Source organism: Hippocampus zosterae, chromosome 12 (genome assembly GCF_025434085.1).
Source record: "Hippocampus zosterae strain Florida chromosome 12, ASM2543408v3, whole genome shotgun sequence".
NCBI lineage: Eukaryota > Metazoa > Chordata > Actinopteri > Syngnathiformes > Syngnathidae > Hippocampus > Hippocampus zosterae.
The window spans coordinates 16248205-16271951 of record NC_067462.1 but is presented as its reverse complement, the minus strand read 5'-3'; the positions used below and the strand labels follow the sequence as shown (position 1 = coordinate 16271951).

The window sequence follows — 23747 nt, the reverse complement described above, 5'->3', positions numbered from 1 at the left end:
TACCTGTTTCAAATGAACCAAAATAAATTCTTAAGATTGTTGAAATTAAAATAAAAATGGAAATATGAATCAGACTGGCTTACTAAAATTTGTTGAACAATATTGTTGTTCAATGTAAAGAATGTCAGCCAAGGTCGGCCCCCCGACATTTTACCACATAAAATCTGGCCCCCTTGGCAAAAAGTTTGGACACCCCTGCACTAGAAGCTAACAAGCGGGTCCCTTCAATCATGACACTGAGAGTTTCTCTCAGTTAATCTCCTTGATCCACATGGTGCAATGTCTCATGTCCTTGACTGAGCATGTTGACCCTATGCTCAGTGGCTTGTTCTAATGAGAATTTTAGTGAGAATGAAAAATTTGAATTTACACTGCGCCGTTACTCCGAAACCTATCAAATGTTTTGAGTCCAAAACGCAACAGTGCTGCCATCAAGACTCATATAAACAAGCAGGAATTTGTTTATAATGGGACACTGATACACAAGTTTAAATTCGTTCCATGCTTAGGTTGACTGTAGGCCAGCTAGCTGTTCCTCTTCAAGCAAACGTAAACTATGATTGGTTGGTTCAAGAAAGGGTCCTATTGTTAATATAGTGTCGCTTAAGTAACACCAGGCAGCTATAAAGTGAACAAAATAGGCTGTTGGGAATAAATTTAGCAATACAAATTCTTCAGGGATTCAGGGTAGCCTTGTCATCGCACATGGTATTAACAACACAAAAAGTGATGAAATGTTGCATGGACATGTAGTGCATTTGAATGCAGCCAAAGTTGGAAAAAAAAAGAAAAAGAAAAGTGGTCTCCTTTCCATGAATGGATTTTCTGCTCTCTGATCTTACATTTTTACTAGACAACAAGACAGGCAAGACAGGCAATTGGCAGGTCATGTGTGTTGCAGATCAATGGCCATGTTGAAGGGGCATTAAACTGGGATTGGGGGGGCATACATTTTTAACTTAAAGGTCAAGCGTGAAATAAAGTCGGCCAACCATCTGTTGAGTAACACTTGGATGAAAACTATTTAAAGCCTACTTTCGTTTCCTTTTTTCATGAAACACACCCAGGTTCATAGTTAAACTCATAGCAACGTGCTTCACAACAAAAATGCTTTTATTCTGCGACTTTCCATGTGACGTAAAAACATTTGCTTTAGATTTTACAAAATTACTTCACACTTGACCTTTAAAAATTCGAAAAAGGTTTTAGCAGGCTAGCGAATGAACTATTTGGAAATTAAAAATATACGCTTGTTACTTTTCTTTCACTTGATTGTGTTTTGATCGCAAAACATTCCAGGTTGAGTTTCAATGGTTATGTAGGCAAAGTTTGCTTTCAGTGTTGATAGTTAGGTTATTTGTTATTCGTTTTATGTGTCAATTATTTACTCTTTTGGGGGTGGGGGGAGTATTCATCATCCTGGTCTTTTTTGGGGGGCCTCCATTGATTGTAGCTGCTCCCCCCCTTTTCAAGCACCCCCACTTACACCCTCTTCCCCTTTCACATCCTCTCACTCCTTATCCATTTCCTACCCACATTCTTAGCTGCCCCTATTTGATTTACATCTGCTGACACAAAGCAGGGAGACGAATTTCCTTCTGCTTCCTTTTCTTCCCCCGTCCTTTTCACTGTGATAAGTGGATGTCACAAAGCTTTAATGTCGCCTCGTAAAAGTCATTCCACCCTGAGGGACCGCTGGCCATGGGCGGCAGTCTCCAGCAGCAAAAGGACAATTGCGTTTCAAGTGCGGAGAGAAACAGTCATCTGAGCGGACCGTGACGGTTTTATACGTGTAAACAAATGATGTCGTTACAAGGGCCTAATGTGACACACAAGCGGGTTGACGCTACCCTTAGTGAATTAGCTTGTCTCTCCACCATTTGTTGGGTACACTTGAGTAGAATTTGAAGCGACACTGACCTAAATGTCTGAATGAGTCTGACTGACAAGAGAAACGCTCTGCTGAAGCCAGCGCAAGGAGGGCGTCGGCTGAGAGGAGCCCACAACACAAAGAAAGCATCTCGCATCGCTGCAACCTGAAACCATCAATCATCGGCAAGTCTCTCCAAATGCTGTGCTAACCCCCCCCCCCCCCCCCCCCAAAAAAACACTGATGGAACCCAGCAGAGCAACTGAAATGCTTACAATATACCAGTGGTTCTCAACCTGGGTTCGATTCGTCCGGTGAATCGGTCTCACGGGTTCGACGAAGCCTCTGCCATAGAAGGTAAGTTACACCCAACTCAAGATGTCAATTAGTTATGACACACCCACTTGGCCATCACTGGCTGCAGATGATCACATTACATTGCTTGTCCAATCGGTGCTGTGGGAAATTTAGTTCTCTTCGTAGTCAATGTGTGACTGAAACAGGTATATCACATGCAACTGCTTATTCACTTGACTTTTTCTTAAACAGAAGTCTCCTGAGTGCAAATTGATTTGAAACATAAAATGTATCACCATGATTTTTCAATAGTCACAAAACTTTGACTCGAACAACAGGGAAATGAACAAGCAATACACATATCCACAACTGCAAGGATCATTTCAAATGTGACATATCAGTCAATATAAACACGGAGTGATGTCTTGTTAACTCGTGAGTGATGCCCCCTAGTGTCTAAATGCTATTACTCATTTAGTGAATGCTATTACTCATTTAGCCACTAGAGGGAAGCAGTACTCTATGAAACATCACACACCAGTCTACGAGACCTCAGTCAATGCAACACGTGTTCCATTGCGCCCAACCTGCGGGCCGGACGGCACTGATTTTATGACAGGGCCGAGGGCCGGATGAAATTCGACCGCGGGCCGGATTTGGCCCCCGGGCCGGACTTTGGACATGCCTGATCTAAAGGAACAAAACAGTTTGAGGTCATAGAAATGTTGCAATTTCACAATTCAGCGCCTTAATTATTAAAAGAGTTACCAATATTGGCGTTACAAGCTCTGTGTTGATTCAGTATCGGATCACAAATCTTGTAGTCTCGCACACCACTATTGACAACAAAGATTGAGGTGCAGGTGCATATCGACATACGACTCGATTCACAACGTGAGTTTGAAAGTGTAACAATCCAACATTATTTACTGGCTTGGAGTGAGGACAATAGAAGAGTGGATCAATAGTCTTCCGCGGCACCGAGCAATGTTTACCCCATTAAATAAATTGAGCAGACTTTTGTTTTCTCATCCTGTCATTTTGAATTGCCTGGACTAAAATATATCTTGCATGACTCCAGTAGCATGGTGCATGTATTTCCCAAGTTACAGTCCATCAAACCAGACTGCACACACGTTGCCTATACAAGAGCAAAAATTGTAACCTTCAAACTTTTAAGAATCAACATCTTCCAGTATTTACTGATACTCATATTAGTCTTGGCGTATTTCCTGAAATGGTGGCTCCTCCTCTAATACTGTAAACACCTTTTCCCAGTTAGCTGCTGGGCCACTTAAGACAAATAAATGCCTTGCTCAAAAGAGGCCTCCATTTACCCATCAGTAAAATAATAGTACTATAGAGTATATGTAACTTTTTCATTTCATGGACATGAACATTAAAGAGTATACTGCTGAGCCCATTTGAATTCAATTGTTAGGCAAAACAGACACTCCAAAAAAAAAACTCAGCAGCACAAGGGTGGAGTTAAGTTTTATGATGTTTTGTTATGTGGCAATTTGAACATAAATGGCATACCCGCAGTCTCTGACCGTTGTATGCATCCACAATTATGTTACCAGGAGCAAAGCTACCACCACCATTAGTCCTCCATTGTTTAATATTTGAAAAACGAAAAACAGACAAACATAAAAACAAAGCCAAAACGCCATCATTTGTGGTTAAGCAAATAAATGAAGACGACTGATAGACTGATTCAGGTTTAGACATGGCATGTTCCTCCTCATCGAAAGGTGTGGCCTTTGACGGATAGATTGATTCAGGTTTAGACATGGCGTGTTCCTCCTCATCGAATGGTGTGGCCTTTGACAGATAGATTGATTCATGTTTAGACATGGCATGTTCCTCCTCATCGAAAGGTGTGGCCTTTGTGCAGTAACACTGTATTGAATAAATACTTATGAGTTTTGGACATTATATAATAAAGTTCGGCAACTAGAATAATACTACTAATAATACTGATGCTAGGACTACTACTATTACTACAACCATGACTACAACTATCCATCTATCCATTTTCCGATCCACTTTATCCTTGCAAGTGTCACTGGGGGTGCTGGAGCCTATCCCAGCTGTCTTTGGGCAGTAGGCGGAGGACGCCCTGAAGAGGTTGCCAGCTTATTGCAGGGCACAGACGAACAACCCCCCATGCTCACACTCACACCTAGGGACAAGTTCGAGTGTTCAATCAGCCTGCAATGGATGTTTTTCAGAACGTGGCAGGTCAACGTGTTAACCACTGGACCACCAGGCCGTTTGACTGAAACCCATATTAATAATAATAATAATAATAATAATAATGTTACATTAAAACCAACTAAATATTTTATTATTACAAATGCAGATTTTTTTAACTAGAAGAATGGGATGCCATCCCACAGCAGTTGGTGACAGGTATGAGGAGGGTGTGCCAGGCTGTTGTGGCTGAGCCCGGTTCTTCCACATGCTTATGAGGCCACTTATTTTTAAGTGAATAAATTGTTCAAACAACAATAATACAATCCACCAAACAGCAAACGAGAGACAAAGGTAAAGGCAGAGAAAGTTTAGCATTTTTTTTCAAGGGCACAACCCATATACTGTGCTCATTTCTGCTGCACAAATACTTGTGTAATGTGGCACCATTTTAAAGGTCAGTAACAGGCTTTCCAATGGTATAAGATTGATTGTTAAAAAGCAGTGCTTCAATAAAGCAGCACCTTACTAAAACGTCCTTATTTTTGTGCTGTTCAGTACTAAAAAAAATAAAAGTAATTAAAAAATACTACATATAATAAAAAATAAAATGAAAGCAAAATTTAATGACAAAAACACTGCATGGATATGAAATGATACAAAAAAAACGGAACATAATAAGAGAATACTTACTTGTTCCGCTTGGCAAAGACAATGACAAGTCTGTGTCATTAATAAGTAAGCAAGCCAGCAAGCCAAAGGACAGCAGCGACCCCAACACCCTCCCACCCTTCCTCCCGCTCTTATGTAATACAAAGTCTGCTGTGCGTGGATCATTAGCTCTTACTCAACAGGCGTCGTTCTTCTGAACCTGCTTCTGCTCATCGTACATACATAATATAACCTCCTAAAGGCTATAAAATATCATCCACATGTGTTTGGGGGTGGTACAGTAGTAGCACCCGCAGCTTACGGTGCAACAGTTGTCTCCTCCGCATTCCCATCAGGCTTCAGTCAAGCCAATTTACCAATTGTTGCACGATATGTTTCTTAAACATTCAGGGTCATTGTCAAAGTGGCGCGTTCCTTACCGGATATTCCTCCGCCGACCACGACCACGTCGTATGTGTTGCCGACCGCCGTCATTTTGCTCGATGCTTTCGTCGTCCTGACTGCTGCTGCTGCTGCCGCTGCTGCGTTGATAGCAGGGCGCATCTGTATTATAAACAGACATGTGTGGGCGGGAGCTGCCGGGCAGGCGTGGACCCCTCACAATGACTCCGCCCCCAGCGTGGTTGTAAAAAAAGTGACACATTCATCCATTTTGCAAACCGCTTCCCTACTCCCCCAAAAATCAAGAAAAAAGACCCTAATGAAGAACATAAAGTATATTGAGTACTGAATTTAACTTAATACTTAATGTTTGGATAAAAGTGAGGAAATTAAGTAGACATTGGATTCACTTGATATTCAATATTTTGGAGCATAATATATGTTCATGTAATGTTTACCAATTGATTTAAGGATATCTTAAAATATGACTCCATATTTGGAATAAAATATTTACCAGAATTATTACTCACAAATTTCCCATTTTTAAATTTCTGACAAATTGCTTGATATTAAAACATATATATATTTAAAAAAAATTCCTCGTCTCACCCCCCTCGGGTGGTGTCCGTCCCTCATTCAGCTCGGGTCCTCTACCAGAGGCCAGGAAGCTTGAGGGTTCTGCGCAGTATCCTTGCTGTTCCCAGCTCTGCACATTTCTGGACTGAGATGTCCGATGTTGTTCCCGGGATCTGTTGCAACCACTCATCTAGTTTGGGGGTCACTGCCCCGAGTGTTCCGACCACCACAGGCACGACTGTCATCTTTACCTTCCAGGCTCCCTCCAGCTCCTCTCTGAGCCCTTGATATTTCTCGAGTTTCTCGTGTTCTTTCTTTCTGATGTTTCCATCACTTGGGACCGCTACATGCACTACAACGGCTTTCCTAGGCCCTTTATCTATGATCACGATATCTGGTTGGTTCGCCATTACCATCTTGTCAGTCTGGATCTGGAAGTCCCACAGGATCTTAGCTCTGTCATTCTCCACCACCTTCGGAGGTGTTTCCCATTTTGACCTTGGGGGTTTCCAGTCCATACTCCGCACAGATATTTCGGTAGACTATGCCAGCCACCTGGTTATGGTGTTCTATCTAGGCTTTCCCTGCCAGCATCTTGCACCCTGCAGTTATGTGTTGGATCGTCTCAGGTACCTCTTTGCACAACCTACACCTTGGGTCTTTTCTGGTGTGGTATATGTGTGCCTCAATGGCTCTGGTGCTCAGGGCCTGCTCCTGAGCAGCCAGGATGAGTGCCTCTGTGCTGTCCTTCAGGCCAGCCCTCTCTAGCCACTGATAGGACTTATTGAGATCAGCCACTTCAGTTATGGTCCGGTGGTACATCCCGTGTAGGGGCTTGTCCTCCCATGATGGTCCCTCTTCCAGCACCTCATCTTCTGTTCCCCATTGTCTGTGACATTCTCTGAGTATGTCATCCGTTGGAGCCTTCTCCTTGATGTATTCATGGAGCTTGGATGTTTCATCCTGGACAGTAGCTCTCACACTCACTAGTCCCCGGCCTCCTTCCTTTCGGCTTGCGTACAGTCTCAGGGTGCTGGATTTGGGATGGAACCCTACATACATGGTTAGGAGCTTTCGGGTCTGAACGTCCGTGGTCTGAATCTCTTCCTTTGGCCACCTTATTATTCCTGCAGGGTATCTGATCACTGGCAGGGCATAGCTGTTTATTGCCCGGGTCTTATTCTTGCCATTGAGCTGGCTTCTTAGGACTTGCCTCACTCGCTGGAGGTATTTGGCCATAGCTGTTTTCCTTGTTGCCAGTTCGAGGTTGCCATTGGCTTGTGGTACACCGAGGTACTTGTAGCTGTCCTCAATGTCTGCTATTGTTCCTTCGGGAGTGAGACCCCTTCAGTGCGGACTACCTTTCCTCTCTTAGTCACCATCCGACTACATTTCTCAAGCCCGAATGACATCCTGATGTCGCTGCTGTAGATCCTGGTTGTGTGGATCAGGGAATCTATGTCCCTTTCGACTCTTAGCATGCAGCTTTATGTCATCCATGTAGAGGAGGTGACTGATTGTAGCTCCATTTCTGAGGCGGTATCCATAGCCTGTCTTGGTGATTACTTGGCTTAGAGGGTTCAGTCCTATGCAGAACAGCAGTGGGGAGAGTGCATCACCTTGGTATATGCCACATTTGATGGACACTTTGGTAAGTGGCTTGCCATTGGCTTCAAGTGTGGTTTTCCACATCCTCCAGGAGCTGGAGAGAGCCTGGAAGGTAAAGGTGACAGTCATGCCTGTGGTGGTCAGAGCACTCGGGGCAGTGACCCCCAAACTAGATGAGTGGTTGCAACAGATCCTGGGACCAACATCGGACATCTCAGTCCAGAAATGTGCAGTGCTGGGAACAGCAAGGATACTGCGCAGAACCCTCAAGCTTCCTGGCCTTTGGTAGAGGACCCGAGCTGAATGAGGGACGGACACCACCCGAGGGGGGGGGGGGGGGGGGTGATACGAGGATTTTTATATATATATATATATATATATATATATATATATATATATAGAGAGAGAGAGAGAGAGAGAGAGAGAGAGAGAGAGAGAGAGAGAGAGAGAGTATATTTTGATCAAAGTAATACAATTACTGAAATCAAAGGTTGGATCAACTACCGGTATATTTAACATTTGTAGTTTGGTGTAAAGCAGTAACAATTTGTGAATGTTAGATCTAACTAACATTTACTTTATGGATGGAACAAAAATACCTAATGGTTGGAATTAACATTAAATATTTGTGAAATTGATTTAAAAAAAACAAACATTTAATTAAATATTAATTAATGGACTGGAAAATATCTTGTTCATCAACCGCATATCATTCCATCCATCCGTTTTCCAATCCTCTTTATCCTCACAAGGGTCAGGGATGTGCTGGAGCCTATCCCAGCTGTTTACATTTTCATGACAGAGCAATTTAAGATTTAGTATTTCTAACACATGACTAATGTGTAAAGTCACACATTAGAGTGACTAAAAGAGACATTTAAGTGATAAAAACCCAAATCTTTCTGCAGTTTAAACTTGATTAGAATTTACTATTGACGTCAGCGTTTGAAGGCTAAAGGGATTTACTTGTGAGTTAGTAGTTTATGGATTCATTTTAAGACTACCATGTGCTATCATATGTCAGTGTAGTGCACATAGCAAGCGACGTGGCCAAGCTGATCTGTCTGTGTGGGTTTCGGCAACTGGCTGCCATGAGTGACGAACAATCAGCGACTGTTGTTTTCAAAATTTGGATCACTGGTGTCAGTGTGGCAACGCTGCAGATGTAATAGCCATTCAAAAAATGCACCTGAACTTAATGTTTACTGATTCTGGAAAGTTAAAATCGCAAGTGTGTGTGTGTGTGTGTGTGTGTGTGTGTGTATGAGAGAGACAAGAATGCCTATTTTGAGATCATAATCTATTTAATTCAATCGAAAATCGACACTTTTGTGGGTTAAACATTTATGTCTCAAAGGAACCTTATGGTGACATTGACTCACATTAATCCACTTATCCTCTCGAGGTTCGCAGGCATACTGGAGCCTATCGCAGCTGACTTCGGGCAGAAGGTGGGGTACATCCTCAACTGGATACCAATTAGTCGCAGGCCACATAGCGGGACGGAAAAACATTCACATCCACACCGTCACAGAGTGGGAACCAGTTCAACACAAGTTTGTTTGACGTATATTGGAACTGCATGAAAATGTCAGGTGAAATAAAATGTTGCACCATTTCAAGGCACTTGACTTAAGACTGTATCTCACTGAGCAGAAAAGATTAGTGAGTGTTTCCACATGGGCCGAATGTTGATTTATCATCAGCGTTCGTTCAACTTTGCAAACACAAGCTAAGACGCTCACCAGATATTCACCAACAGTTAAACAAATGTTGAACATGTTCTACAAGACAAGCTGTTTGCAACTGTTGCCATTCAGGAACCCTGACGGAAAAAAAACAACATTCATAACATGCGCAAAAAAATTCACGGCTCAGTGAGTTACAGGCTTTAGGACACTAAAGCTTCTTACTTGAAAAAGAGGAAGTGTTTAAGTCCAGGTGTGCACATTAGTACACTTGCACACTGAAATATATAATAAGCGCACTAGATTGAAATGTGTCACTGCACATTTGTGTACCAAGGGAGGAGAGTGCTCAAGTAATGTGTCATTTGTGAACCACTTGTTCAAATATTATGATTGAACATTGGAATTGAATCACTTTATGAACTGATTCATTGGTGTGTCAGATTAGCTCAGTCATGAGCATGTCGATAGGTTCCGCAAATTGGGGACCGATGCCCTCGAGAACTGGAAGCAGTGATGATGCTTGCTTGAAGGCAAGATGCCTCTATGGTCCCATCATCACGCTACTGAAGTGTTAAAAATTATTGCTTTCACTCACACCACCACCACTCAATTACACCACACTCTGTGTGAGCGCATATTTTTCTTTTTTTACATGACAAGAAGCACCACTGATATAAAGGCCCCTATATTTGTGCCAGGTGCAAGTCTAGCATAAAGCGCAGTCTCACTGTGCGCATGGATGTAGTTTTCTTTATGTTGGTATTTTGCTAGAATTGGACGTAACGTGGCCGATGAGCCAGTGTGAACCATTGTGGCATGGAAGTACACTTTTACCGGGCAATCCCCGCGGCATCCCTCATTTTCATCACATTCAGAGCAGTCATAGCCTTTCTTCCTCATGGATTCTCTTAGGGGGTTTCCCACTACTGGAATTACGTTCCTTTCTGCTCACGTGAACTTTCTGTACCATGATTATAGGTAAAGTTGACTCCCATTCTGCAGGAATCCTGCGGGATCCTTGAAAAAAATGTCAGCCTCTTCCGAGTATGCCATGAGAGATATTGCAGAAACAGAAAAACACCTAACTTGGAGATTGAAGGTACAGCTCAGGTTGTCATCTGAGATATTTTCAAATTTGGGATGTTGATAGACCTTTCTGGAAGTATACACAACTTCTATTGCATGGGGTGCGGGTGATGTGGTTGCCCCCCTTTCATCCGCCCCGTAACCTGATACCATGATAAGCTGTCCACTGTGGTAACCGCTGTCCCTGAAAGGGTTCAACTACTTTTGCATCAAGAGAACTTTTTTTTTCTCCGATAAAACAAATGAAACTCGCATCAATGACACAAACAATATGAGGCGACGTGCCTCGTTCATTTTTATTTTTAATGAGAGAAAATGTCTTACTTTCACATGCACAGGACCATGTACAGCGGTCCTACATTTTGTGCAGGGACGTGCGGTCAGGGGAGGCAGGTGAGGCAGTGCCGCACCTTTGAACGCGCATTGCATTGCGCAATCATCACAACTGGGTTGATACATGCAACTGGCACGTCCTGCTTGCCGTACATCTGTACAAAATTTAATGAGATGTCACAACATTTTGATGACACCAAACTGCAGAACCTGTCAAAATCTTATAACAAAATTAATTAGGCTAAGAAAAATACAATAGAATGTTGTATTTTTACCCATGGGGTCAAATTTTGGATATGAAATAACCAGTAGCCAATTGAATATGCTACTGTTTTTGGTTGATACATTTGTAAATCTGACACTAAAGGAGTCGGTGCCTCACCAACCATGAACCTCACCGCACGCCACTGATTTTGTGACATAGATATGAACATATGTACAGGAAATACAAAGCGTCCCTTTGAACTTTGTTCCTATAGGAAGGGGAAAGGTGTCTGCACATTCCATAAGTGTGGACGAGATAAGTTGCGGTGTCTTCAGTTGGGCACAATACTACAACACTGCTGTGTGTGCGTGGATGCGTGCAATACTCTATACAGTCAGCAGAGAGCAGCAAGGAGCCATAAATGACCTTCACTGAAATGACTACGATGGAACATTGTGCCATACGTAAAAATATAGGTACTGTCATTTAATAGCTAATTAAAATACGAAATATTTCGTTAAAATTTTAAATAATTTCATGAGCCAACGATTATACAACTATAGTATATTGATCCTATTTAATAATCATTCATATTGTATTCATGATTTCTTTGTGGGTCCTAATAATTGGATGAGACCTTTTCAATTGCCTAAAAGTAACCCTAATCCCACAAAATGTGCAGCATACAGTATGCATCAATATTTGCAAACGGCAGATGAACTTGTAACATGACAATGGAGGTGAACATGCTATGTCTCAATTCTTCACTCACTTTTAATTGCATTACGGTACTATAACTTTGTCTTATTTCAATTAATGTCTCCATGTATTTTTAATTAAGCACCAACGCAGGTAATTTAACATGTTACTAAATTAAGTCAAAGCTATTTAATTTTGTTGCCCAATAAATTGCGGCTTATATACGTGTATAAGTTTTACAGTAGTTCGTTGCTAGCAAGCCAGATGGTTATTTGGTTTGCTAGCTAACGTATGAAATAGCTTGGATGGTTAGCTAGCTAATTTACTTGAAATAACCAAAGCAGGTAAATTCGTTATATTAATAGTTCATTTGTCTTACGACAGGATGATGTAAACTGGCTTGGCAGATATAAAATTCATTCATTCATTCATTCATTCATCTTCCGAGCCGCTTGATCCTCACTAGGGTCGCGTGGGGTGCTGGAGCCTATCCCAGCTGTCTTCGGGCAGTAGGTGGGGGACACCCTGAATCGGTTGCCAGCCAATCTCAGGGCACACAGAAACAAACAACCATTCGCACTCACACCTAGGGACAATTTAGAGTGTTCAATCAGCCTGCCATGCATGTTTTTGGAATGTGGGAGGAAACCGGAGCACCAGGAGAAAACCCACGCAGGCCCGGGGAGAACATGCAACTCCACACAGGGAGGCCGGAGCTGGAATCGAACCCGGTACCTCTGCACTGTGAAGGCGACGTGCTAACCACTTGGCTACCGGGCCGGCCCAGATATAAAATAACTATGTATATTTGGTTATACACTGGTAACTTGACTTATGAGTTGAATTCGTACAGTGACTGCAGGGCTCAGCCAACTCAATTTATTCATTTACTTAGGTCCCACTTTTGATTTTTTTGAATAATTGTAAAAAAATCTGTTTTATAAGGATTGAGTGATTGAACTAATTGAAATCTGCATGAAATTAATAATGAACACAAATCTGTAGATGACAGTATGTACTTTAATGTTTAATGTGAGAAAACCACAAACAGGACAAGAGGAATAGATATTCAATATTCTTCGAAGCAGATTAGCAGGAACTTCACGAAGAACGCGTGAAGTTTCTTCCAAGTGACAGAGGATGCTTGTATAAATCCAGCGTGATATTATGTGAACCTTCGATTCAAATAGACGACATTTAACAAGCACCTCACACAGTCTGTGAAGAGTCCAAAATTGCCACCCTGATGCAGACACAACCTTCTCACTTTTTTCATCTGTCTTTTTATTACTTCTTCTTTTTATAGTTTAGCTGACGTCTTTGCATGCCAATGTCTCTTGTGATTTGCACCACCAGATGAAATCCTGCATTGGAAGTAGGTACAAATTTATCTGGGTCAGGGTTTGGAGCAACAATTGCAGTGCAGATGCTCCATGAAAGCTTGAGCTTCAAATGGGGTGACTTTTTTTTAAGCTTCGTTAATGAGAAAAGTTGTTTTGTTGTCATGCAGAATGCACAATAATGGAGAACATTGTAATCAGTTCGAGGTGGCTCTGAAAAACCGGTTGCCACGTGAGAGTCTTTTAGGGTCTGGAATAGAGAGGGAATTACCTGCCCCCCCACTCCAAAATTGCTTCGCTCAATTTAGCTGCACTCCTGGCAGTTGCAGGCCAGGATGTACCGGTACGTGGCAGTGATGCGAGTGCCACCGGCACAGCGCAGGCGCACAGCCTTGAGTTTGGAGGTGTGCGGGCGGCAGCAGGAGCAAGTACTCTTGAAGGGCTGCTTGAGCACCGAGCTGAAGGAGATGAGCGGGTCGGAGCGCGTCGTCGGGCCACAGCGGCCCTCGCAGCGTGCCAGAAGCACCATCTGGGAGCGGAGAACACAGAAAAGCTGTTCACTGTGCTGTCCAGAATAAAGGAAACTGGGGAATTTCACACAGTTCTCTTGATCAACAATCGGAAAAATAAATAACAGTGCTGAATAGGGATGAAACAGTCGACAATTTAGAGATGTAAGTGCCCATTATTCAGCTTTTTCAATCACGGAACATTCAGAGAGTCAACCGAGGCATCCAGTGAACATAGATCAATGGAGCACATTAAAAACAAAACAAAACAAAAAAAACAAGCAGCAATTTAAACATCCTCTCTCTTTTTTCAGCATTAATTTGAATTAAAAAAATGTTTTCGAGGGGAAGTAAAAATAAACAACAGAGATAATATCATGGAAAGCCCACTAGAACAACTACGGTAAACTTAATTTGGGGCCCTTCATTTCATTTGTCTCTTCAGTTTGCTTCTGGTTTCTTCTTCTGCCCTGGTTTCTTTCTGACAATAGATCACACTAATGGTTGAAAACATTTTGGAATTATTTGTCTTGGTCTCATTTTTTAATATCATACAAAATTCTAGCACTTCAATGGGAATATGCCGTCTTTTTATATCCACTATAGCAATCTCACTGTTACAGTTGCACTGTTTTTAACTCTATTTCCTAAAAAGAAGAGAAAATACTATTATTCCACTTTCCTAAAATGAAAATGTTGAATCTGTTATAGCTTAGTCAATATTTATGTATGTATGTATGTATGTATGTATGTATTTATTTATTTTTTGGGGTATACTTTTTTCGTGTTGAGAATCTTTTAGTTACTCTATTGGCCAAGTTTAGTTTAAGTACCTGTATACTATATATACACCAAACTGTACTTTCTGGCATACTGTTACTACCCATTATACATTTTTGGTTTGGTTTTGTTTCAGATATTTTCTGTGAAACACAACGAAAGGCCTTATTCAAGTTAATGACCTTACTTATTTTCCCGCACAGACAATAGACCAACTTTTCCCCTACAAATATTTTTACAGTTGTCTTCTGGTAATATTACAACTTTATCATGGGGACATTTTTCTCACAATCGTCATACTTTCTTATAATTTATGACTTCATTCTCTGCAAAGACAATGACAGAAAATTACAACTTTTTTCTTGTAATATTGGAGGTGGTTTTTTTTCATGTTTGACAGTAGGAATTTAGGTGATAATAATGTTAGCAATACTAAGCGGCCTTCAAATGTAGCTTGCCATTTGGCCTTTGTGGCCTGTCACATCCCATATTTCTCTGCAGGCCATGACTCATTCCTAAAGCAGAGAAAACTGATTTTAGTTTGGGGCTGGGGGGGGGGGCTATTGATAATGTAGTTATTCACAAGGTTGAGTGTAGTGCAGAAGGGTGCGGGGTCAGTCCCACTCACAGCATCATGATTTAAGAGTGAGGGTGGGAACTTGTGGTGCAATGTCCAGGTTTGTTATCAGGTCTGCTGAAAGTCAAAACAAATACATGTAGTAGATTATCATGCTTGTCCGCCATGTTTTTTTTTGTTTATCTTCGAGCGGATTTCAACATTTCCCAGCCGAATCGAATGCAGCTCAAGAGCATGAGAAAAAGAAATGGCTTCTTGGAATAACAAATAAGACTCCCCCGGCTGCAGCTTTGCACCTGTGAGCTCAAATAGGGATGGGTTGACCCAGGAGATTGGGGTCATACTCAGACACGTGTGTAGGGCTAATTTACGATTCCGTCGTCTTTGCATCGCGTGCGACTCCAACCGAGGATGTCAAGTTGTGTGACGCAAAGCAGCACACATGCCTGATTACCTCCTTGTCCATCAGACCGACATTCTGCTTTGTGGCTCACTGCATTCCTGTCGCCTCCTGACACGGACTCCTGTGTCATGTTTGTCTGTCAGCTGCTGTGTCGCCACCCGTGTACCCACTTTGTCACAAGCCTGTCTAGAATACGCACACACACACACAGACACAGTGCAGGCATGTTGTCGCCACTTTAAGACCTTTTGTCTTTGCTCCGGGCTGAGGCTCAGGCTGTCAAACTGCAATACTTGTTTTTTTGAGTGACACTGAGTGTTGCCACAGTTGCCTGAAAGGAGAAACTGTTGCTTTACTTATTACTTGCTTTAAAAAAGGAAGAAGTAATTTTATTGTTTATTTTAAAAGTAACTAAGTTAGATCACAAGTTACTTTAACAGTAACATTGAGCAGATACTCACAACCTTGCTGAGCACAAAAATGTCACACAGTTTTGCCACTTAATTGGAAGTGCATTTTTAACTGTGAAATTTCAGCGTAAAGTTTGATTGTAATGAAAGTAAAATAAAGCCAACTGTTTTGACTGAACATAATTTTTTCAATTAAAAAAAATATTGAGTCTTTTATGGATTTCATTTATCATCAATGGGATACTTGTTTTTTTTTTTTAATTAAAGAGTCTTTCGAGACTTCACTTATCATAAATGCATTTTAAAATAAAATTTAAGACTTAAATATTAATCTTGTAAGGCCAGATTTGAACATTTATAATATAAATTGTTTATAAATACAACAAATCAATATAGGGACCTCCTACACTCGCCATCTGGTGTGACTTACTCTTTAAGCCTGAATGCATACTACGCCGTGATCCCTGTTTTTTTTTTTTTTCGTTAATTTTTTGGACGTAGTGTCATTGAAGCTACAAAATCTGTAGCCATGCATGCACAAAAGAATTCCACACATTCTTGTGTTACTGTACCGATAAATGTGCATCTAAATGCAAAATAAAAAGTGGAGACGAGACGCCTCTTTTGTGTCTTTTTGTTCAGCTCGTCAATCATATAAACGTAGCGAAAGACAGAAAGAAACCAGGGAACTAAAGACAAGCAAACTGATGGCTGGGGTAGCTGATAGGAAGACACCAGGAATGACAGAAGTGACAAAATATGCAAAATGATCCGATGTAGCTGATCAAATTGGTGCAAAGCCAACTTCTGAATGTGCTCATGACTGCTTTGGAGCCAGTCCCAAAAAGTCGACATGACGTATCACCAACAACACGACTTCTTTTAAATTTGCATTTCTATGTGTCTGTTTTATTTCAGGATGCGGAGACACTTGGTGCTGGCCTCTCTCAGTGCAGTTTTTTGGGTGTGCTGTCTCAAGTTTCAAATACAATGATAAGCAGGGCCGACACATGCCGACACGACCAATTGTCGCTCAATCGGGGTGAGTTGATCCCTTCCCCCAAAATTAGTGAATGATTTGTTTTCTGAAACTCAGTAATATATGCAATTTATATACAGTGTACAATATATACAATCCAGCACCTGCCAATGCGGCTCTTCTTAAAGGATTACTATCTCAGTAAATCAAGCTCACCACCAGCGTGCATAATTTGTGAGAGCGAACTGTTTGAGCGTTTTAGTAAATCAGGTCCATGGCATTTCAAACATTCTACTCTCTATTCTGTTCCGCCACCTGCGTTTTGCTCTGACTTTAGACCAGATTATCACCTGTGAACATGACGGTGAATGGTGATTTCATCCTATCCTCAACTCAACAAAATAGAAAGGGGCCCAGAGCAGATCCCCCAATGCAGTCCAACCCCCCCAACCCTAAAATCCTCTATAACACAAAGAGAACACCTCCCCACCATTCTACAGCGTTCATACAGGCGCTGTTTTATTCTTATAAACGTCTGTGCCCCTCCAGACTGTGTAATGCGATACCACAGTTTTTCTCTGGGTACCATGTCACGTTTTCTCTCAATCTGCAAAAACATGACACGGCTCCTTATGACATTCTCTCTTCTTCAGTCAACAGCCAGAGGGAAAATAATACATCTGAGGTATTTGGCATGAAACTCTACTGATGCTTCATAAAAGTACGTACTTTTCAGTACTACTCATTACCAGAACCTTATTATATAGCTCATCAATTGTATTCCTCGATAACAATTCCGCACAACGCCAAAACCAGCACACTTATCCTCCATTCCTCGGTCATTTCTCACCATTCAGCAATCTTGTACAACCTAGTAAAAAAAAAATGCTATAGCCACCTTTGCACACACATGTACGAGTAAGAGAAAATGAGAAGTGTGTGTGCAGGTGGATTGCGTTAAAGAGTTGCCTCCGAGCCAATTACCAGAGTACCATTATAGAAAATGGGTGACTCCTGCTGCGAGTGTGCCGCCGCGCCACAGCTGAGCTGTGTTTCGCGCCACCTGCTCGACACACTCAGAGACAACAATGTTTAAAAAAAAAAAAAAAACGACACCTGATCGCTCACGCATGGCCAACAACTGCACTGGCATTTAAAGAAAAGAGAAGGAAATAGGCATTGCCCTTTGCGCAATAAAACTGTCCTCCGTTCGATTTGTTTTTATTGGGCCTCAATGGTTTTCGCTTTGGCTTTCTGCATCCAATCACTGAACTGTTAAACCACAGGAGATGCAGTGCAAACCGAGAGACATCCACATGCAAGTGAAGTTTGGAGACTGAATTTCCCCTCCCTTGCACATAAATGAAGGTTATCTTGATATTACTACACTGGTGACCCTCATCAGTTATTTGACTTCATTACTAAGTGACACACGAACAAAGCAGCATATTTATATCATATTTAATCATCTATGCTGTCTCTGTTGTTTGGAAGGCAGATGTTTTTTTTAATGTGTTTATTTGTGCATTTGCCACTTTGCATTTCAATGACGTTGGGGTATAACCAAATGGTGCGTTCATGTTGCACATGCATTAACATATGCGACACTGATCACATTTTTATCCCCTTTTAGGTAGAGGCTTGACTCTGCTATCTTTCTTTTATGTCTTTAACTACAGTAAGACGCCAGAGACTCACTTATTCAGGGCAACAATCGGGTTGTAACCTGGCGTGATCGTCAATCTCAAGACAGACCGCGATTAACACTCACATTGTCAACTTCTGCCAGATTTCCTCAAGAAAGACCAATCTGATTAAAAGATAAGATAAGATAAGATATCCTTTATTCGTCCCACACTGGGGAAATTTACAGCCTCCAGCAGCAAGAATGTACCGGTATGTAGAAAGAAGAAAGGAGAAAGAGAAAAAAAAAAAACAACAACAAACATCTTTCAATTAAATACAATATGAACACAATGGATAAATCGCAGTACTATTTACAATTTTACTTCACATAAAGTGACATTTTTGTTTCTTTAGGAGTTTTGAAAGGTTTCGCAGCCAGCCAACAAAGTTAGAAAAAGCTACCCCTGTTGAAAACAATGTCTCATCCTCCTGGTCTCACCCAAATTATTAATAATCTTCCATATGTATTGAGTTGGGAATTTCATTTTGGGAGAAATGTATATCTCACATTCACTGTAAATCTACACTTCATTATCAAGCGTATTCTCTTACGTGACTTACTGGCTCACGTTGTCTGCTTTCAAATAATTAGATAATAATTAAACTTTTCATAACGATGGTGTTTTCAAGAAGTTCCACTTCGAGGCCCATTTAAAAAAGCTTTTACATGAAATATGACACAATTTTGGGCCTTTTCTGATTCAACAGGAGCGAATGGGGCTTGAGAGTCTTCAAAGCGTGTCCTTGGACTGTGTGAGGATATCAGAGGACTCCAAAAAAGAACCTACGTAAGCACGGGCTCAAACTTGAGACCTTTGTGCTGCGAGGTCAGTAAACAAGCACTTATTATACCCTTGGTTGTCAATCTACTTTCCAGACTGTCTAGAAGGTGTTGCTCTGAGTAACCGAAAGGTTGTGTTTCATTCTTTTTTTTTTTTTAACCGCATTGGGAGTTGCACTCGGGAAGACCTAAGACAAATCCTAGCCAATAAGTGTCGGATCTGCCCTCTCTTAAACCCCTGATTGAGCATAAAACCAAAACCATAGAAAACATAACCTCTGGATGTTCCTTTTCATTCAAATGCAAGACCAAGTCGGTGTCTCTTGGTTGTGTTGGCAGGAGCTGCTGTTGGCTATTTTTGCAAATCGGATGCTGGGTACTTTTTCCAGAGTGGTCTGATTGTATTATCATAACTAAGCAATTTTACCAAAAGGGAACTCGTAAAGAATCTCAACGTACGAGTGGAGTTTTCCCATCATTCTTTCTGTCTTACCTTGGAGGTGCACTTATAAATTGGGTGGCTGATTGTCTCAACAAAGTGATGCCTCATGCAGCGTTGCGGGTCTGAATCGCTCAAGTGTGAGGGGCGGCCATGGTCGCTGGCCTTATTGCTGTTGGCGGACTGTGCCAAACCCAGCAGGGGGCAGCACATAAGGACCAGCAGCAGGCTGGAGGGCGGGACCACAGTGATTGAAGTTTTCATGGTCGGACCACCCTCAGGCTCTGGGCCCTTACGAGGTGTTCCAGCACTGTTCTGTTTGTTCAGGTTTTCTGCACAAGTTGGACTTTAGGGCGTCATATGTGACGATGTCTTGATCCCACTCGCTGCTTACTACTTGGACAATGAATCTTCAAATCCAGTGCGCTGGAGAGCCAAACTTAGAAGATGGTTCCCTTCAGAGGTCCTCTCCATCTCCAATCATCTTGATCCACCACTGTCTGGTTGGGGACAAAGATATAACATAATTCATTTACAGTCAGCCATCAGAACTTGTAATGGAAAGACTTTGACCTGATAATAAAAGAAAAATATGGATCAAAAGTCAGATGGAAATCTTCAACTTCCATCCATCCGTTTTCTAACCAGCTAACCAGTCGACCACCGGGCCGCCCAAATCTGCAACTTGAATGAAAACAATAGCCAGCTGGCATGACACAATTTACACAAAAGTCTCAGTACCCTCTTTTGCACAGCTTCATCAAGTTGGGATTTGTCCATTTTTTAAAAATCTGGAGCACTATTATGAATAAGCAGCACAGATGCGGATGGAGTGAACCAAGTCATTAAGCAAATATGGCATCCATGGTCATGTTGTACCATCTTCCGCGTAAATGGTAAATAGGAGAATAGTGGGAAAATGGTGGGAGTTTTAACACCTGGCACTCACTTCAACTGCTCTTGGGGTTTTTTTTGTGCCAGCTACTTTATACATCACACTAAACATCATCTAATCATCCGACTGTGGGAAGCCGTCTAGTTGGGTGAAAGAACACACATTCCAGCAAACTCCTGCCTTTGCTGAAGCTCTTCATGAAAAGTACATGCAGGCGGAACACGAAGGACCTTCTTCCACCACTCTGATTGGGTAATTTTGCGGGATCTATGTGTTCTAGATGTTACTAAGCCCATGAAGAAAATAGAAAAAGTTCTCCACAAATAACTCAAGGTCTAGAATGTATCTGCCTGACCTATTTACACAGAACTCAGCAAACTAGGACAGTCACACAGCAGCCCACACCTAATTAGATGACACCAATGTCAGTGTCTGGTGTGACATAAATTCGTTTTCAGACAGTGACACTTCACACGCCTTTCTGGCATTCCCTTTTCACACAGCCGCTGTCTGCTCACCCCTGTTACGCCTTTGATCGTACCTCTAATGCTTGCAGAGTCGTGTATCGATTTTGACCCCACATTCATTGTTCCATGTGGCTTTCACATGGAACGGTCTTGAACAATGGTTGTTTTTAGGCTAAACTACCAACAACATTCACTTTTTACATGACAACTATCACTCAAACAGCTGCTCAACAACACAGTTCTATCTCTTCAGTAAAGACTGCACTTGGGATGAACTTTGCGACGCATCAGGAAACCTGTCGTCAACCGTAGGCGGACACCCCCCGGCCTTGACGCTCACGTCCATGCTTTTTTATTATGGCGCAGAAACCTAAGCCATGCGCAAACAGCCCGCAGCCAGGCCCTTTCCTCTCCACGGGAAGGACTTTTTCATTAAAACAAATCGCTCTCCCAACAAGACCTCTCTCGACAGCAACAAACCTCCACTGAGTCGAGCAGCATATTTTCACATGTATTTATGTAGGGTCTATTTCCAAAATCATAGTTTTACTGTCCTCCAGACAATAGAGTTAATAGTTGCAGTTAGTTCAGCTGAGGCTGCTTGCTAATAGGCAATGTGTTGTGAATTAAGAAGTGGGCTTCATGTACGTCTCGGGTCTTAAAGAGGGGCACATTGTAACTGAGTTTTGAGGCTTAGGTCTCTAAGCTTTATGTTGATACTTTTGATTAGTTTGAATTTTCAGTCTATTTTTCCCATAGGAAACGGAAATGAAATTTGTCCATTCCGAGGTCAAGCTGTGTCCCCCCACCCCCACCCCCAATTTACTACAATTGATGTACACTGTATATATTTGTCAAATATGTTTTTCAATGGGGAGGTGGGCAGGAGGGTCTGACACTGCCTGTGTGCAATTTTCGAAAAGCCATTCCTAATGGTTGTTTTATGAGGATGTGTAGACTTTTTATTTTCAATAAATCACAATTCCTGATGACTTTCCCCCAATAAAAATGCAACTTTACCCCAAATATATATATATATATATTTCCCCCTAAACAATATACTTCTAATTTTCTCATAGTATATTTTTTCCGCTTTTCAGTGTGCTCCTTGGTATGAAAGGATGATGTGCCTTCTATGATCGCAATAATTTCCAAACCAGCGCATTTGTCATCATGTTGTTTTCCACAGTCCAACCCACCAAGGTTGTTACTCTTAAGGGACCTTTAAAAAAAACGATAGTGGTAAATAATGAAGTTTATGTGTCCTTTGTTTGCCTGTGCTAATGTATCATGTTATACAGAGGGGGAGAATTTCAGCATTTGGCACCTGAATGGCAATGCATATTCTGCTTTTTTATGAACACTCCCTGCTGCGAATTCATCGATTTTCCCTTCGAGCGAGTTCACATCAAACCATAATAACACCTCGTTGCCTAAATCTTTCAATTCGAACGCCATCCGCTTGAGGGAAAAACAGAATAGGTGTGTGGTCTGTTCAAATGAGCGCTTACACGGATGTCTGAACATGAGCTGCAAAAGAGATTACAGCCAACACCAATCAGCACCTTCAGCGCTGTCACCTCTGCACGAAACTCGACACAAAAACTCTGCTGTCGCCGTTAGCCTTGCTTGCGTTTCTCGGTATAGAACTCAAGGGTCATTCAGGTAGCTTTTGTGTCTGTGTGATGAGGTTTTGCATAGAGCTATGGCCAAGTAGAAACATACAAGACACTAGCGAAATAATAGCGACACGTGCGGTTTTAAGATACAGAAGTTGTTCACTACTTGGGTTGTCGCAATCCATAGTAGGCGGAAGGCTTGTTTACTCTCGATAATAGGTACACATACGGACTCAGATGGAGCCTAGCCAATTTAGCGACGAGCTTGTTAGCGCGAGAGGCTAACGTAGCACTCTATATTTCCACTTAATGTTGCCTTTTGTAAAATGGCAAAAACAGATGGACTTAAATGCACAACAGCTAACACAGAAGTTTTGTTCATTAAAAAAATGTCAACGGTCAATAATGTATCTGGTCTAATGTAGCCAACATGAATGGGAACAAAAAACAGGAAGTAGAAATTTACCGAAATAAAAGCAATTGCATCAACAAGCTTGAACATAAGCCTCACTTCTGTTCAGTAATCCACATTGCTGGCAATGATCTCCAATTATAATGACCCTCAAACATCATATAAAATTAACCAGATATGGGCTTTACTTTGACTTATTTCACAGTAACATATCGTCTTACCACCATCATAGCCGTTGGGGGGGAAATTTTTTTTGAAAACAGCAAAATCTTTGGGCTGAAAAGTTTCCTGTGCTTTTGTGACGATGACAGTGTTCAAAAGATATGCATCTATTTTTGGAGAGTAAATGAGCCTTCAGCCTCAGGAGGGAACACATGGAAATTTCCCACTGAGCTTTAATTGACTCCTACTACCCACTATGTCTATATTGTGTAGGTGCCCTATGACCTTTTAAATTCTCATTAAGATGACAGATGACAGCTTCATTATGAGCAGAGAGAACTGGAAGCCAAACGGTACTCCAACGCTCGACAAACACTCGCTGACCTCTGCTTGTCTGTTGATGGTTGTAATTAGTCGGAGCTCAGTTTTATTACACAAGTGATAAAGAATAAGTTTTAAAAAGCATTTTGAAAGGTAAAATTTGCATATTGCATTGCTCATCAAATATGTTTAATGTCACGTTGTGCCCGAAGCAATAGAATAATTGCTTCGTGGACAACAAAATAAGGAAGTGGATCCCCGAAATAGCAGACACAGAAAAAATGAGATTTAATATAAAACACAAAATACCCGTCTAGATGAAAACAACAGAAGACGCTGGTCAAAATAAGGAC

At 41.6% G+C, this 23747-nt stretch overlaps 2 protein-coding genes across 4 annotated transcripts in view; both read right to left on the bottom strand.

Annotated features, from left to right (window-relative positions):
* mao (monoamine oxidase) overlaps positions 1-23747 on the bottom strand; it is an 80810-nt gene that overhangs the window by 28057 nt on the left and 29006 nt on the right. The window contains exon 1 of one of the 3 annotated variants that reach the window (XM_052081783.1): positions 5455-5619. The exons of the other annotated variants lie outside the window; for them this stretch is intronic. Within the exon in view, the coding sequence (XP_051937743.1) occupies positions 5455-5578 (124 nt within the window). The 5' untranslated portion in view covers positions 5579-5619. Of the gene's footprint in view, positions 1-5454; positions 5620-23747 lie in introns of those variants that run through there. 3 annotated transcript variants of the gene reach the window in all.
* Positions 12896-23747, bottom strand: part of ndp (norrin cystine knot growth factor NDP) — a 32857-nt gene continuing 22005 nt past the window's right edge. Inside the window, exons 2-3 of the mRNA XM_052081813.1 lie at positions 19573-20018; positions 12896-13483 (exon numbers count right to left, since the gene is read on the bottom strand). Of these exons, the coding sequence (XP_051937773.1) occupies positions 13259-13483; positions 19573-19782 (435 nt within the window). The 5' untranslated portion in view covers positions 19783-20018 and the 3' untranslated portion in view covers positions 12896-13258. The remainder of the gene's footprint in view (positions 13484-19572; positions 20019-23747) is intronic.